Below are 15,583 nucleotides of genomic sequence, written 5' to 3'. Positions count from 1 at the left end.
CTCATGATCTCTGTGTAAAACCATAACAAAGGCTTTCTATGCAGTAAACACTTTTTTAGACCTCAGCAGAAGATATTGCAATAGTAAGTTATCTTTTGTCAGGGAAAGCCCTGCATCCAGTGGCACCAGCCATTATCATAATTTGCCTGGAACAGCTTGTTTATAAAACAAACTCAAGCTTTGCCTCAAACAGCAGGCCTTATGACTGCTGCAGTCTTTATATAGACCCTTACAAAATTACACGTCCTTTTAATTCATAAACTCAAGCTACAATTTAATAATTGAAAAAAGCTCACTGATTATCTATTATACATTCAAGAGAAATGGATATAATCATAAATATTCATGCATATTCAGCTTTCTGACAACGTGAATTCAAATGTGATGACCTTCACCCTCTCGGGTCGGCGCTGTCGACTGACCCTTTACCCCACTCACCTCGCTCGCTTAAGCTTTGACCCGCAGAGAGCTCTAAGAAGTGCTCGGGGCGATGGGAGTTTTGGGTGCGACGGCGTTAATGGTCCTGTGAGCTGCTGAAGGCCCGTGGGCGGCATGCGGGCCGCAGCAGGGACTCAGCGGGTTGTTGAGAGTCACGTTGAAGGTGCCTTTCAACACCGTGTTCATCAAACCTGCGCTCAGCTGCAGAGACACAAATAGCAGATGATGAGACGTGATGAGATAAGAACAATATTTTTGTCTGATTGTTCTGTCAGCAGAGAAAAGATGATTTTTTTTGTTACTATTTCTGTTACTGCTGTAATTGTATGAATCAATGGGTCATTTTTAATACTTCTATGATATAACCTGAGTGTCATAGAAGATGGATGGCATCACAGTGCTGTTTTCCACCCTTCCTCTAAACATCTATCTTATGTGTTAACATCGTGTCTATTTTCTCTCACACAGAAGCTCTGATCTTTGACTTTTGACGTTTAGAAAATAAACCAAATTCATCATTGACTGACAGTCAGTGTGTGTCAAAGGAACTCCAGTCCAGCATCACCAAACTTGCGGCACACTAAACTTTCAAGAGAATGAGATCACCCAGAAATTTGAGCAGCCCGACTGTGGCACGGCTCAGCGCACGCAGCCGATCCAACCCAGCACCGTGCAGGTTTTGAACCCTCCCCCCTGGTACCAAGAAGAAAGCAGCCTTCTTGAAAGTGTTGCTGGGATATCACATAAATGACAAAATATCAGGTTCCAGTGACCTTAAACTCTGACCAGAAGCGTCTGATCATTTCATCTTTCGATGGGAGAGGCTGTGTGTGCTGAATCTGAAGAAATTCCTTCAGGGCATGTTTGAGATATTGTGCTAATGAGAGAAAGAGAGACAACTTGAAAACATAATGCTTGGTGCCTGTGGCGAAGGCTTAGAGGCATAAAAATGCAATGAAGACATCCTTTCTCTAAAGTATGAGATCTTTAAACATGAGAAACAGCATTCATTTTCAAAAAGCACCAAAGCAAAAGTTTTTGAATACTATGACAACAAAGAACAACAAAAACTTTGCATAACTGAGTGGCTGAATCATCTGTAAGTACTGTGTAATAAAGAGAAGAGTCATGGTGGCCGCTGGCTTCCAAACAGAAGTAACCTCCTGGATTATCTACCAATCACTCAGATTGTTATTTCATCTCACAGCCTGAAGACTTTTAAGACAAACTGTGTCTGACAGTGAACGATCGTAAACTTTGCAGCTCTTTCCAAAAAAAAAAAAAAAAACACTAAAGGAGGCAAAAAAAACTTTTGACACAGTTCAGACAGATTGTGGAAGGCATTTTATACTCACACCTTTGATTCACAATAACATGCGATGATTTTTTTTGGTCTGTTTCTAGCTAGGCTGAGCCAATTGTTTCAAAGATTTTGCTTTCACATTTAGCATCAGTATGACTGTTAGCATCTGTTCTAAATCAGAGATGTTCAAAGTGTGGGAAAGACGAATCTCACGTCGCAGAGCTTGAACGCCACTGTGCCCCTTCAGGCCCTCCAAATATGAGCTCACCTGCTTTGTCTGAAGCTAAGTGGTAATCTTTGGCTGAATGCCATGCTGCCTAATGTTTTCACATCACACAATATTATATATTATATTATATTATTAAAGCCATTAGGCTAGAAAGGGAATAAAAAGTATAACTCTTCCTGTGCCAGGTGAAAGATTTTAATTGGAAATACACCAAAAGTCTATTCAAATATGATGCAAGTGCTTGAACTGTTAAGCCTGGATCATGCCGTACGCGTACGCTCTTTCTCTCATGCTACATTTTGGGCTCACGCGGTGCGCGTTCCATGCGTGCGCACTGATCCACAGGATCCACGCAGACACTAGCGGACAGGAAATGTTTACGATTTTTAGGTCACAGGGACCAATGCGGAACGTGCACACACGCGGACATGTGAAGCATGGACCAGGCTTTACACCTATGGTTTTAATTGATCTGTTAATCACTGTGATAAAAAAAGATGCAGGGGAAAAAAATTAAGGATAAAGGGACCCCTTAACACCTGCCACACCCCTCTACCCTAACACCTGAAGGTCTCTGTGTCATGATTACTACTTCTCGGTCTGACATGAAACAGAAGTATTTAAAAACGAGGCCACAAGCATTTCAGACTCTGACCTGACGATGACCTCTCTAAAAGCACTGTGAAACAGCACAATGCATCTTATTATACATAAGACATATCAGACATATCATGGAGACATATCCCACACGTGCACACACACCAAATCCACCAACTCTTCTACCTGGGTATTGCCTGGGGAGTCTACCTCTGCTGGGTTTTCAAAGCTCGCTCTCTCTCTCTGTCTCTCTCTCCATGTCTCCATCTCCCCCTCACCTCACCTCCCAGCTCACACACACACATCAGTATGCCAGAGGAGCGGCGGCAGGATTTAGGCACATTGTCTGAGCTGCTTAGATCTCAGTATTGATCCAAATGGGAAAAGGTTTGCGGGTTCAACTCCAGGTCATCCTCGGGGTTACCCAGGAGGTTGAGGAGATGGGGAAGAGCCCTTGGAAGTGACGACGGCATCGGCATGGCAATGATGAGGGAGATTATAGGGTGTCTCAGTAGGTCAGAGATGGAAGAAGGGAAAGGGGAGGCTGTGCAGTTTGGTAATGGGTGGTGGTGATTATGTTGCTCAGTATGTATGTGTAAATACACAAGAAATGTTTGAACCAAGAGTTTCCCACAACACACACACAACACATGTCACACGTGTCAGCATAACAGTGAACTGTAGATGCAGACAGGGATTCACACAAGATGTCCTCATCACATTACACACACACTCCACCGCTTACATCCTATCTAAAGTTTTTTTTTTTAACTTTTACCACAGATAAAACAATGGCATGAATGCTTTTCATAAACAGGAGTTTTGATTTCACTAATTCAGACGGTCTACATGTGAACACTGGATCATTACGTGAAGGTAAAGCACATCTATGTTTAGCATCCCTCATCAAATGACAGCCACAAAGAGACCTCAGGCTCAGCTGGGGAGTTGGAAGTGACAACATTATTTTCGCACCTTGGGGAGCACGCACTACAAGCAGACGGTGAGGTGGAGGTTGGGTTTCCGAGAGGCGTTATGAAAAGCAGCGAGTGACAGCATGACTTTCAGGAGATGAGTGCACAGCCAGCATGAAGCACAAGAGTGAGAGCTGAGTGTTGATGGCTTTAGGACCAAGTGCTAAAAAGGGTGCTTTGGAAATATGCTGCAGCAGGAAGAGCATGGCGAAGTTACTTGAGCTGCCTGTTTCAACTATTGCAGGCAAAAAAAAAAAAAAAAAAAAAAGGAAAAAGAAAAAAGTCTGACGTGATCCCATATGGTATCTATTCCACTCAGAGTGGCTGCAAATCAATTGTTATGTATTATCACTAATTTAAACTGTCCAGCCATTTTCTATACCATTTAATTCTGTGCAGGGTTATGAGGCCCTTGAGCTCATCCCATCGAACTATGGCCGAAGCCAAGATACACCCTGGACAAGTCGCCAAGCCGAGTCGGACAAGTCGAGACAATTCACACACACCAACATTCACACCCTGGGGCAGCTTAGTGTCCTCAGTTAACTTCACATGAATGGGTCTGAACTGCAGGAGGAAAGTATTCGACTACCTGGAGGAATCCCACATAAACATGGAGAGAACATGCAAACTCCACTGAGAAAGGCATCAGCCAGTGTTTGAACCCAGAGCTTCTTGCTGTGAGGCGAGAATGCTAACCACTGCAGTTGATCAAAAAATTAATAATTGGCATTCAGGACAGAAAATTCTTTTAAGAATTACTTGGATTTTGCATTGATTTTAAGTATAGCTCTATTTCATTTGCTTTTTCAGTCCAAGTCACAAAATTATTTGGTTTCCCTGTTGAAAAGCTTTCACTTTTCTAAACTTTCGAAACTTTTTATCATCTTTGGTCAACAAAACACACACATCCACATCTTCAAATGTGAACTGTGATCAGTCAGAGTTTCCAGGTTGGTGAATAAAATGCCTAATTCTCAATTACAGAAAGAATTAAAAGTCCACGTACATTAGGAAAATCAGCGTTCATCACAGACATTGCGCCATGAGGAGTTTTGATGAAATGTCAGCTGTGGTAAGGACACCTTCTGTTCTGACTCACGAGTATCAAAGCAACTCGAGTTTCTCAACCTCCTTTCTGTGTGTGACTTCGAGCTGACAGGCTTACATCTATCAGCAAAGATCACAGCAATTAATTAATATTTGTTTCTGCTTGGCAGCCGCTCCCTGTGTCTTTTTATATTCCCACGTTGCATCCACGCTCGTCTGTCGGCGAAATTAAGCCCGGCGAAAAAGAACAGGGACGTGCTTCACAGAAGTAATCAAGTCTGCTTCCCACTCGCAGGTACCTCGCATGGTGCGTTTAATGGAAGCACTAAATGAGCCCTGGCTATGCGCTAATGTCGCTCAAGTAGATAGCTTTGTGACATGACACACGTATGGGCTGAACGCACACGTACGCAACGCACTGGTGTTGAAGCCGCTGGTCTTCCATTACGCGACTGCCTGCTTCAGATTGCAGATGCTCAGAACACATTTTCAGCTGTTGAATTTAACCATCCTCTTCAGCGGCTCAATTTGCTCCTGTCTGTCTCTCCTCTCCTCGTCTCTTCCTCTACCTCTCCAGCACTGTCTCACCTCTGTCGCCGTCTCTCCCGCTTCTTTCACATCACCCTTTTTCATCTCTATCATCCTGTTCTCTTGCCTGCTCATCCGCCTCACCCTGTAATTCCATCCTTTCTCTCTGCACAATTTCATACCATCTTTAACTGTGTAATGGTTTGTGGAGTTATATACTCACAGGTTCACCGTCGCACAGCTAATTACTGAGACGTGTGCAGAAACGCGCTCTCCACCAGAAAGAAAAAAGAACGATGCTACTTAAAGGTAAATGAAGCCATACGATGTGCCACAGAATAGGAAAAGTACAAGACAGTATGAGACGTTACTCACACAAGGTTTTATATTAGTATAGTGAGATCATTAAATCTCTCATAAATGCGTAATGGGCACAAACATTTCAGCTCTTCTGACTGCTTCAGAGCCCTCAACAGCTCGACTTAAATACGGTAATGATGTTTGCTGCAGATGGGTCTTCATCCACCAAATATCTACAGGAGAGGTTCCCACCGGGATGTCCGCGTCCTCTTCAGGGGCCGCCAGTCATCAGGAGGGTTGGCCTGACACTTAAGTGTGAGAGTAAAACAAAACCACAGAGTAAGAGTCTTCAGCAGACCCAGAAGACTGGTTGCTTCTATAGTGAAGGTCCCTGTTATGTCGGTGGAAGTTCGCCAATGTGCACCAATCACAGCTGCCCCTGACCTGCCTGGCTGTGGACTCCAGGAGAAAACCCGATCGCCCATCTGAAGCCCTTAAAATGTTTGGCTAAATCTGTGTGTATCGTACTTATTACTTACTTTCCAGGACAAGTATCTTCGTTTAGTAAACTAAACACAAAGTGTCTGGGTTTGTCGGTGAAAAACGAGCAGTCAGACATTGAAGCAGAACAAAGACAGATGATTATCAGAATTAAGTTCTATTGTAGTCGCATTACTGGCCTGATGCCTTGAACCGAGTGGGTGTTGAGAATCTCATCATCTAATCGCTCTGATATAAAGTTTAGCACAAACAAGCAATTATCAATTTGAGCCAATTATCTACAACTTTGTCACTTTGGCATGACTAAAGCCACAGCAGGCAGATATCTGATGGGCCGCAATGAAGACTTTTACTTGAATCTTTTTTTTTTAACCTCCCTTTCTACCCAGAGGAGAAGAGAGGATGATCAAATTAGATACTTCAACAATTTTACCAGCTGCTGTCTATGGAAAAAATTCCCACAGTTACAGTTTCTCCTCATAACAGAGAGAAATTGAGCAGAGAGACAGGGCGAGACGCAGAGAACGGGGAGCGCGCGCTGATGAAAGCACATCCGCAAGCATGCATCTACAAAGGAAGTCGGAAGCTATAAAAATATACAGTTCTGAGAAAAACTTTTGAGCACTTTAGATGTTGAGATCCTTATCCATCATGCAACGCCCTCGGGGAGGCATTTGATTGTGGCTCAAGTCATTCTGCAGTTTGACAACGACCCACACCGCACAGCAACAAGTCATTAAAAGAAAACCGGGAAGCGACGGGAAGAACACGCAGTTCTTGTGAATCAACAGGTGAACCGTGCCAATCTCAGCGAGATGACGGGAACAAGCTGCCTGCCAAATACCTTCAGAAGTGACAGAGAAATGGGCTCCTGTCTCACAAGTGCTGATTTGATTTTGTGTGTGTGTGTGTGTGTGTGTGTGTGTGTGTGTGTGTGTGTGTGTGTGTGTGTGTGTGTTCTCGTATTTCTATCCTTGTTGGGGCCAAATGTCCCCACAAGGATAGCAAAACGTGGAACGACGTGCCTTGTGGGGACCTTTTTCCGGTCCTAAGTAGGAGAAACAGTGTTTTCTTGACCATGTTGTTGTTACTGAAAAAAGTAAAAGTGCAAAAACATTTCTTTAGGGTTAGGCTTTGTTGTGGTGTGGGTTAGGGTTAGGGTAAGGGTCAGGGTTAGGGGCTAGACATGAATGGGAGTCAATGGAAGGTCCCCACAAGGATAGAAATACGAGACTGTGTGTGTGTGTGTGTGTGTGTGTGTGTGTGTGTCCTTCAATTGGGAGAGCAGGCTCCCCTCCAGTCCCCTCAGTTGGTGGTTTGATCCACTTCCTTGTGGTGGAGTGCCCTTGAGCCAGAGAGTGAATCCCCATGGACCAACCTGTATGGGACATTTCTCTTATGGGTGTAAAACCATGTTTGTGAGCGTCGAGACTTTAGTATGAAATATATTTTAAGTCATTTTACTAATTACATTCTCACATTGCTGATTGTGGTCGTCCGCCTACATTTCCAGGGTACACACACTGCCGCACGTACAGGCCGACACACACTGATCGAGATTATTGACAAACGGAAAGACTAAACCGATCTACTGCAGTCATTGAGGCTTCGATGCACTGACAGGTTCAGCTATCAATGCTGCACTGATTCAGTTTGAAGTTGACTTGAATTAAAATTCAGTGTCCACACGTTTATGGAGACCAGTTTGATTCTCATCAGACTTGGAAATATCGTCTGTCTTTTAAAGCTCTGGCAAAGAGCAAAGCCCAAAAACCTAATTGTGCAACTATTTGCTTTAAATTACAGCAAATTATCAACCCCCACCACTTTAAAGGTCACAGATCCCATCAGGAAAATTAAAGCGGCTGGAAACAGTCATCATGAGCGTGACGAGCATCAAATCAATGTTAGGACAATTCAGGACAACCCGGCACACTGTGTCACTGAACCACGTTGGATGCCAAAATAAAACTACATATCTGTAGTACATTTCTGAATACAGGATGAGAGAGAAAGGTACACGGAAGTGATTAAAACTCCATGCAAAGTAATGTGGAGCGAGTCGGCGGCAGTTAACCAAAGAGGAGCACACAGCAGACTGTGGAGAGATAAATCTACTTGAAAAGGAACAGGCAGACTTTCAGACTGGCAGACGGAGAGAGAGAGGGACGAGCTCCATGATAACATTACACCCGTGGACATGAACATGATGATGAACCGTGTAGTGAGGTTTGAATCAAACTCTGAGCTTTTGTCTTTGATGTTCCCCCGTCAAAGTCAGCAGGGACTGGAAGCAACGATAGCTCTTTCAATCAGTCCGCGCGTGTGCGCATGCACGCACACACACACACGTATACACACACAAAGTGGGAAACCCTATTCAAACACAATGAAATAAAGCAGAGACAGATTAGGCTCTCTTTAGCATTCATTACAGCTTTAAAATGCTTCAACCATAAAGGACATTTATCTCTGTCAGTTGTCTGGAGCGACTGCATTAAACAACATTACACTTGTTAAAATGTTCCCACTTTACCCAGTTTAATTTGAACAGGCAGACCAATTACAAACAACATCTCCCACGAACTGAAAAGCCACCTTCAGCAGGAAACTGCGCGCTCAGGCTTGTGAAGCCTTTCGTTGGCGATTGGCCAAAACCACACGAACACACTGAAGTTTGGGACTTGTTTTTCTTCTTTTCTTCTTCTTTTTTTTTCACAAAGCAATCAATTCATTCTGCACAGCTCAAGGTCACAGAGAGAAATATGATAGATTCTTAGAGGATTACAACATAAGCAATGAGACATATAGTGTATTGCTTTTTGCACACACACACACACACACACACACACACATAGCAAAGGTGTGTGCGCACATACATCTCAGCACATGGTCATTTTTAGTTATGTAGATTAAAAACCAAGGATAAACAAAATCTTGGCAATACATACATCCATACCATCCATCAGTCCTCTTGTTCTCTCAGAACTTTAAAGTGAGAGTTTTGTTGGAAGAAGAAATATTTTAGGGGACAAAAACATGATCATACCTGATAGGTGCCCGGTCCAGGGTTGGCGTTTGTAGAGACTTTGAATCGATCTTCTCCAGAGGGAATGAGAGCCTTCTTTGCGGGGGATTTTACAATGGGGTTATACTGTCCTGGTCCTGATAAGCACAAACAGAGAGATATAAATATAAAGACAATATTAGACTGGACTGGACCCTCTGACGTCTCTGGTTTGGCCCACAGGCCATATGTTTGATATGTTTGATCACAGTGAGAGAAAACATCACGGAAACATTCCATCCTGTCGGAGGCACACAGCTCCGGAGGGGGTAGAACTTTTGGTCAAAGCATGTTTCTTTGTCTTCTCAGCAGATTGTGTTTGTCAGATGGGCGAAATCACCAGTTCCTCTGTAAAGCACTTTTATGTGATTGGCAAAAATGCGTGGGGTAATTAAGGTTCAATTATTTGTACAGCCAAGGTGGTAAATCAGTGCCGGACACCTCTTTGCTGTTTTTGTAATTTGCTATGTTGTGAAAGAGACCACAGGGAAACATAGAAACTCTTAAAAATAGTATTTTAACACAAAAAATTATATATATTTACAATAATATATTTTTCAATATTGAATTTTAGGAAAATGTTGACAGATCGTGAATTTCAAGATTTGACACATTCTGAAACTATCAAACGTTGCAAAACACATTTTAGAACGACCATATGTGAAAAAGTCCTATCACGATCATTTCTTTCATATCGATATGTATCACAATATAAAATAAGCTTTGTCTTTCTTTTATAAAGCCTCGGACTCAGGGTTTCCCTCGCTGACAACAGCTCAGCTGTTGTGTCACGGCTCGGTTCGGAAATCCACAGGCTCAAGGGGTCGCGGAAAGAAACCCAGATGGACGGAAGCTCCACTGCTGGCCGTGCCTGGCAGCCGGGGGGAGAGCATTATTAAGGCCGGGGAGAAAACAGCACGAACGAACGGGGAGATAGCGCCACTACCTGGGAGAAAACAGCTCTAGCGGCCGGGAGAAAATCATAGCGAGCGGCCGGGAGGGAAACACCGCTTCGGGGCAAAAAGCAATGCCAGCGGCCGGAGAAGACGCACCATTTGCGCTGGCTGGCCGTGCTGGCTGGCCATGGACAAAGCACCGCTTGCGGGTGCTGTCAGCGCTGAGCAGCGGCCCGGAGTACGCTTCTGTCCATGAAACCTTCAGCCTGTGAATCTCCAAAGAGAGCCAAGACACTGCTAGCTGCCGGCACGGTGTGGCCCATCAGACGTTCCCGGTGTTGCTTGGGGACCTGGTAAAATGCTCAAACACTGTAAACCTTATTACTGACAAGTAAAGTATATGCAAACACTATGGAAGCAGCTTACAGCAGACCATCACATTATCACACAACACCACAGTCCTGGGCTCTCAGTCAGCCCCGCCCCTTGCTACTCTCCGGCCCCGCCCCCTCGCTGTCCATGGCTCCAAAATTCCATCAGGTCAGCCTCCGAGCTGGCTTAATTTTCGGATAATAAAAACTTGCAACTGGCTGCTACTGTGCTGTGTTACTGTAACTTGCCATGACTCTGATTGATCCAGCACGGAGCAACTCTCATTATCACTGGCTACTCATTTGCTATCAATACAATGCAATCGATCGAAAAGTCACCATGTTGCATTTGTCTGTCAAGGCAGTTATTTGGCGATACGTATCGTTCTCGTATCACCCAGCCCGAGTCCTCAACAGTGCTGAGAGTGCAACCTGATCTATAATAGTATTTGAATACAGTTACTAGCTGCTTGATTAATAAGCCTTGGATATACTTTCTTAATTATTGAAAATGAAAGTAACTGATGGCCTGGAAAGTTAACTTGTGTGTTAAATTAACTGTATCTCTCAATCAGGATGTGCAGCCGCAGTGAAACATGAGTTGTCATCAGCACTGGGAGGATCAATATGAATTATTCACTCATTAAATTACTGCAGTTTGTTGAAAATGAAAACATGGTGTAACAACACACACTTGTTTTTTGGTCTGTCACTCAGTCGATGCTTCACTGCACATGCTTTTGTAAGAAAAGCCTATTGTAGGAGACATGTTGAACATTTGTGCATTAAATGATGACATTAATGAATAAATGGTGAGAGAAAGCAATGAACAGTGGCAGCAAGAGAGGGCGCCAAAAGAAAAAATACCTAAATAAACTAATCATAAATAACAACAAACTGACAATGTATGTGCTTTATTTTCTACAAACAAAACTAAATTGAAGAGCAGATAAATGGTTTAGGGTGATTCAAGAGCACCCTGAGGAGGCGGGTTTTAGCAGCGATTCCACCAATCACTGATTAATAATATAAATGAATGACATCAAATCAAACAAACCATTGGCATTTGCTTCCTGTGTCTTGGAGCTCCTTTTAGATGGAGCCATCACCATCTGGTGTCGCGAGATACATGTTGTTGTGGTTTTGCTGACTTCTGAACTGAAATCTTTTTTTACGTCTGCCGCGCGCTTGCGCAGTACGGCTCATTGATTCAGGGGCTACCGGAGGCTACAGAGGTCTCCTGCTCTTGCTAAACAGAGGTCAGCAAAACCACAACAACATGTATCCCGCGACACCGGCCTGTCATGGAGGAGTGGCGTGAGCGAACCATGATGAAACTAATGAGTTTTTGGACGATTAAAGCCGTTTTAGGAGCGGCGTTACACGTGCCCCATCTGCTAGTCGTATACGGATGTCCACCGCGCGATTTGGGATCTAAATTTTTCCCGAAGCACTGTTTGGATTAGAAAAGCCTTCTGGGTGAGTATATTGTTGTACTTCATTCCTAAACAACGTGAAAGCTGTTTAAACCGCACTTTTCCTTTAAATGGTTACTCAGGTACACATATGATCACAACTGAAGTGGAAAAAAAAAAGATTCTCCGAATGCTTCAGAAGGACAGAGAGAGAGCGTGACTTTATAAAGGAAAGAGTTACATTAAAGTGTTGCTTTATAAAACATTGCTTCCAGTACTAGCAGGGATATATACACACACCAACACACTAAATACTAGAATATTCCATTTTCAACAGGCATGGACTCAGTTTTTCAAGAAAAAACTGAAATCTTTCACACAGAGATTTTCTGAAAATTAAGTATCCAAGCCTCAGGGTTTTCATCCGTTACACAATACTGTTATGTCACTGCTTTTTTTTTTTTTTTCTTTTTTGCACTTCAAACCTCAACAACAACGTTTCAAGAATCATGAAAACTGTTAAGAGTTGTACAGTTTTGCAATAGTTCAATGGACCCCCAGGCAAAGGATGGCATTTGTTGCATTAAAAATTACAATGAGAAAAAATATTCTGACCTGATAGGAAAATGCAATCAGCTTCTGACTACAAGCACGAGGTGACTTTCAAAGTTGTGAACAAATAGAGTGAAAACACAAATGAAGATTAAAAAAAAACAAGTCCTCCAGAAATTGCCGTCACAGATCATTATGAGTAAAACATCACGAGTTTCAAAAAGGAGTGAGTATTTAAATGTCCTCCACATCAACCACAATGTGATCATGGCGGCCGCGGCATGATGAGGAATATAATATTCACTAATGTTCTTTATACAATAGGCCAGTTCATGAATGCAAATTTAATAATGACAAAAAAAAAATGAGGGAAGTTTCTATGCAAACACTAATAAATGTGTGGCTCTAAGTATGTGCGAGTTTCCATATGCTTGAGTCGGCATTTGTGCTTCAGTGCAGGGGTGTATTAAGTGTGTGTACGTGTACAAAGAAGAAACACTTCTGCAAACAGTCCAAATCTATTTATATGCAAATTGGATTTTGGTTAAATGGTTTGGGGTGCCTCATGGGTTGAGTCCCTCGGTGAAATAGGGCTAGTCATAAATTATCCAAGTAAGTCATGAATCTATCAATTTTGAAACAACATTTTTCAATGGGAGTGTAACTGAGGTAAATATTAGGTTAGAGGCCCTCAGAGATGGAGCTAATTGGATTGGATGATGGCGAGTGGGTGGAGTTTCACAGGTTCCTCATGTTTCACCAGAAAGCCAGACCGCCAGACAGTTCAGCTTCTGATGTCTGAGAGTGACTGAGTGTGCGAATGTAACACCTGGCACATCGGGGTCACGCTCTCGGAAGACCGGATCTCGTGGGGCAGCGGAGAGGAAACAGCTGTGTCGTTTCTTGGCTCCTTCACTTCGGGGCTCCACATAGGGACGAGCATTAACCCTCTCCAGTGTCTCACGCACGTTGTAAGTGTTGGGCGCAGGGGAGTCCTGGAGAGAGAAGAGAGGAGTGGCAAGAGATCAGAAATCAGAAAATTCCCATGAGCTATGTCACCTCACAAATTCAATTGTTTTGACCAAAACCACAAACTGTCAGAAAGCGTCATCAAGTGCATGTGGTGGCAAACTCCTATGTACTTCCCAATATCAATGATCACCCAAAACATGGTGGAAAATAATAGTCTAAGTCCTCAAGGTTGATTTGTTAGAAGGAAAAATGTAGCAGAAAGGTTTGAATGATTCAAACAAGGATCAATGATCCCCCGTGATGGGGGCTGAGAGATCAGCCATCCACGCCAATATTGGGCAGTTTTCGGTGTTGACTGCGAGTCCCCGTTTACAGCTGTTAGCTTGAAATTTCAAGTTCCATTTACAGTGCTGTTTACTGACGAAAATCCCTCATGCAGTGTTAAATTGGACCAGGAAGAGGGGCAAAGGCAGCCATGGTCACGGGTAGATGTACTCTGATGGCAGTGCCACCACTGTATTCTAGAACCAACGTCTTGGTAGAGAAACCTACAGCTCTTTGTCTAAAAAATAGACGACATACACAAAAAATGATCAACTTTTCATAACCCCATCGAGGAATGAGAGGATGCTGAAACATAAATGAGCGCAAACACACTTCACAAATGATAAAGTGAAAATGGGAAAAGAACTAAGTGATAATGAAGGGTTCTAGAGGTTGGTTCACCGTGTCACTGCCTCTCTCACCCTATTCTCTCCTAACCCACAATTAGAGTGACAAGATGTGTCGTTTCTCCCTAATATGTTACACGAATGATTGACTCAGAGTTTGGCAGAAATACATCCATTAACAGGAACAAACAAGCCATTAACCAATCTGTTATCAGATCATGCTCAGGCGCTCGTGACACACAATATCAATATCAGCCACGCACGTACATTCATCCACCAGTATCAGTGTGCGAACGCAAGACCTTGTCACATCATCTACATACAAATAGAGATGAGCGTGCGCACGTACGCACGCACACTCATATCACTAGAGCGCGTCTCCATATAGCAGTGACGGAGACAAGGGTGACATTTCCAGCATACAGGTAATATTGCAGATAAAACCTGCTATAACAGGATCATTACATTCTGCTTCTTTAATGAACTGCTAATAATTAGGAGATAATTTATAGTGGCAACATTTAATGGATTCCCAGTTGAAGTGGTTTGGATCTGAAATGGGAAACGGGTGAACGGCGTCATCTAGTTAGAAACTTGCACCCCCACCGCTGCAGAGGAATCTCAGTTACCAGGGATTTGTCTTGTCAGTGGCTCTTTGAATAATTGATGTCGGAGGCTGAATATAGCTGCACGATCCATTTATCCTAAACATAGCGGAGCTGTCATTTACCTCAAACTGTCATTTCCCAACTGCTGTTTTCTCCCGTTCTTCCCAGGTAGCCCCCCCGTCTTTAATCACTGCTAACAGAGGCCATTTAGCTTTTCATTATGAACACAGTAGGAGGAAAACAAGGCAAGCACAACGTGTGCACAGTACAACCTCACCCTCAAACACGCATGCAGTCGATTTAAAGGAACCAATCTCTGTGGCGTTCAAAGTGACTGTCGCACGACTGGGACGGAAAATGAAATCCAGTAACAGTGAGGGAAACGTGTTTCAGCGAGTTTCGCTTCCTGTGGTTCAGTTTGGAGGATGTCGCATGGTTAATTTACCACAGCACACACACACACACACCTGTAGGCACACATCTGTGGCACCCTATAGTCCATAATTATACCCAAATATGGAACAAACCACTGCTCCCAGTCGCAGTCATCAACTATTGACAGCGGTCAGGTTGACTTTAATTACACACCCTTGACATTTAGACAGCTCAATACTGATGCGCACGCACACACACACACACACACACTTACCTTTTCTTAACGATTCTGTCACATTGCCCTTGACTGTCTGAAAAATATCTTGGAGTGCATATATATATATATATATATATATATATATATATATATATATATATGTACACTGTAGATGCCAGACACATTTGTGGCAGGCAGTCCGCCAGTGACACAAAATAACTGAAATTAAATATTGATGCGCCGAGACAGATTGTCAGAACTGACAGTATTTTTTTTTTCCGAAAGTGAGCCAAGAAGAATTAAAAAAAAAAAAAAAAAAAGAATAAGATGACTTCATGTTCTGAAATGTAAAGTTAAAATTAATCCAATTTTGAAAAATTTCAGTTAATCACGACTACGCAGACCTGTGGGTCAATTACAATGTAAAATCACTAAAACATGACATCTTGATAAATATCAAATCCAGCAACAAGTAAATACTAAATTACTTAAGAGAGCTCGAGAGAAAAACTTCAATGG

General features: G+C 43.0%; 1 protein-coding gene across 1 annotated transcript in view; it reads right to left on the bottom strand.

Annotated features, from left to right (window-relative positions):
- Window positions 1-453: 453 nt before the first annotated feature.
- The window catches only part of stpg2 (sperm-tail PG-rich repeat containing 2), a 53,237-nt gene continuing 38,107 nt past the window's right edge, over window positions 454-15,583 (bottom strand). The window contains exons 10-13 of the mRNA XM_030104216.1: window positions 13,689-13,755; window positions 13,051-13,216; window positions 8,970-9,085; window positions 454-639 (exon numbers count right to left, since the gene is read on the bottom strand). Of these exons, the coding sequence (XP_029960076.1) occupies window positions 472-639; window positions 8,970-9,085; window positions 13,051-13,216; window positions 13,689-13,755 (517 nt within the window). The 3' untranslated portion in view covers window positions 454-471. The remainder of the gene's footprint in view (window positions 640-8,969; window positions 9,086-13,050; window positions 13,217-13,688; window positions 13,756-15,583) is intronic.

The sequence above is a fragment of the Salarias fasciatus genome, chromosome 12 (genome assembly GCF_902148845.1).
Source record: "Salarias fasciatus chromosome 12, fSalaFa1.1, whole genome shotgun sequence".
NCBI lineage: Eukaryota > Metazoa > Chordata > Actinopteri > Blenniiformes > Blenniidae > Salarias > Salarias fasciatus.
Note: the sequence above shows the minus strand (reverse complement) of the source record. Positions and strands in the feature narration are given on the sequence as shown.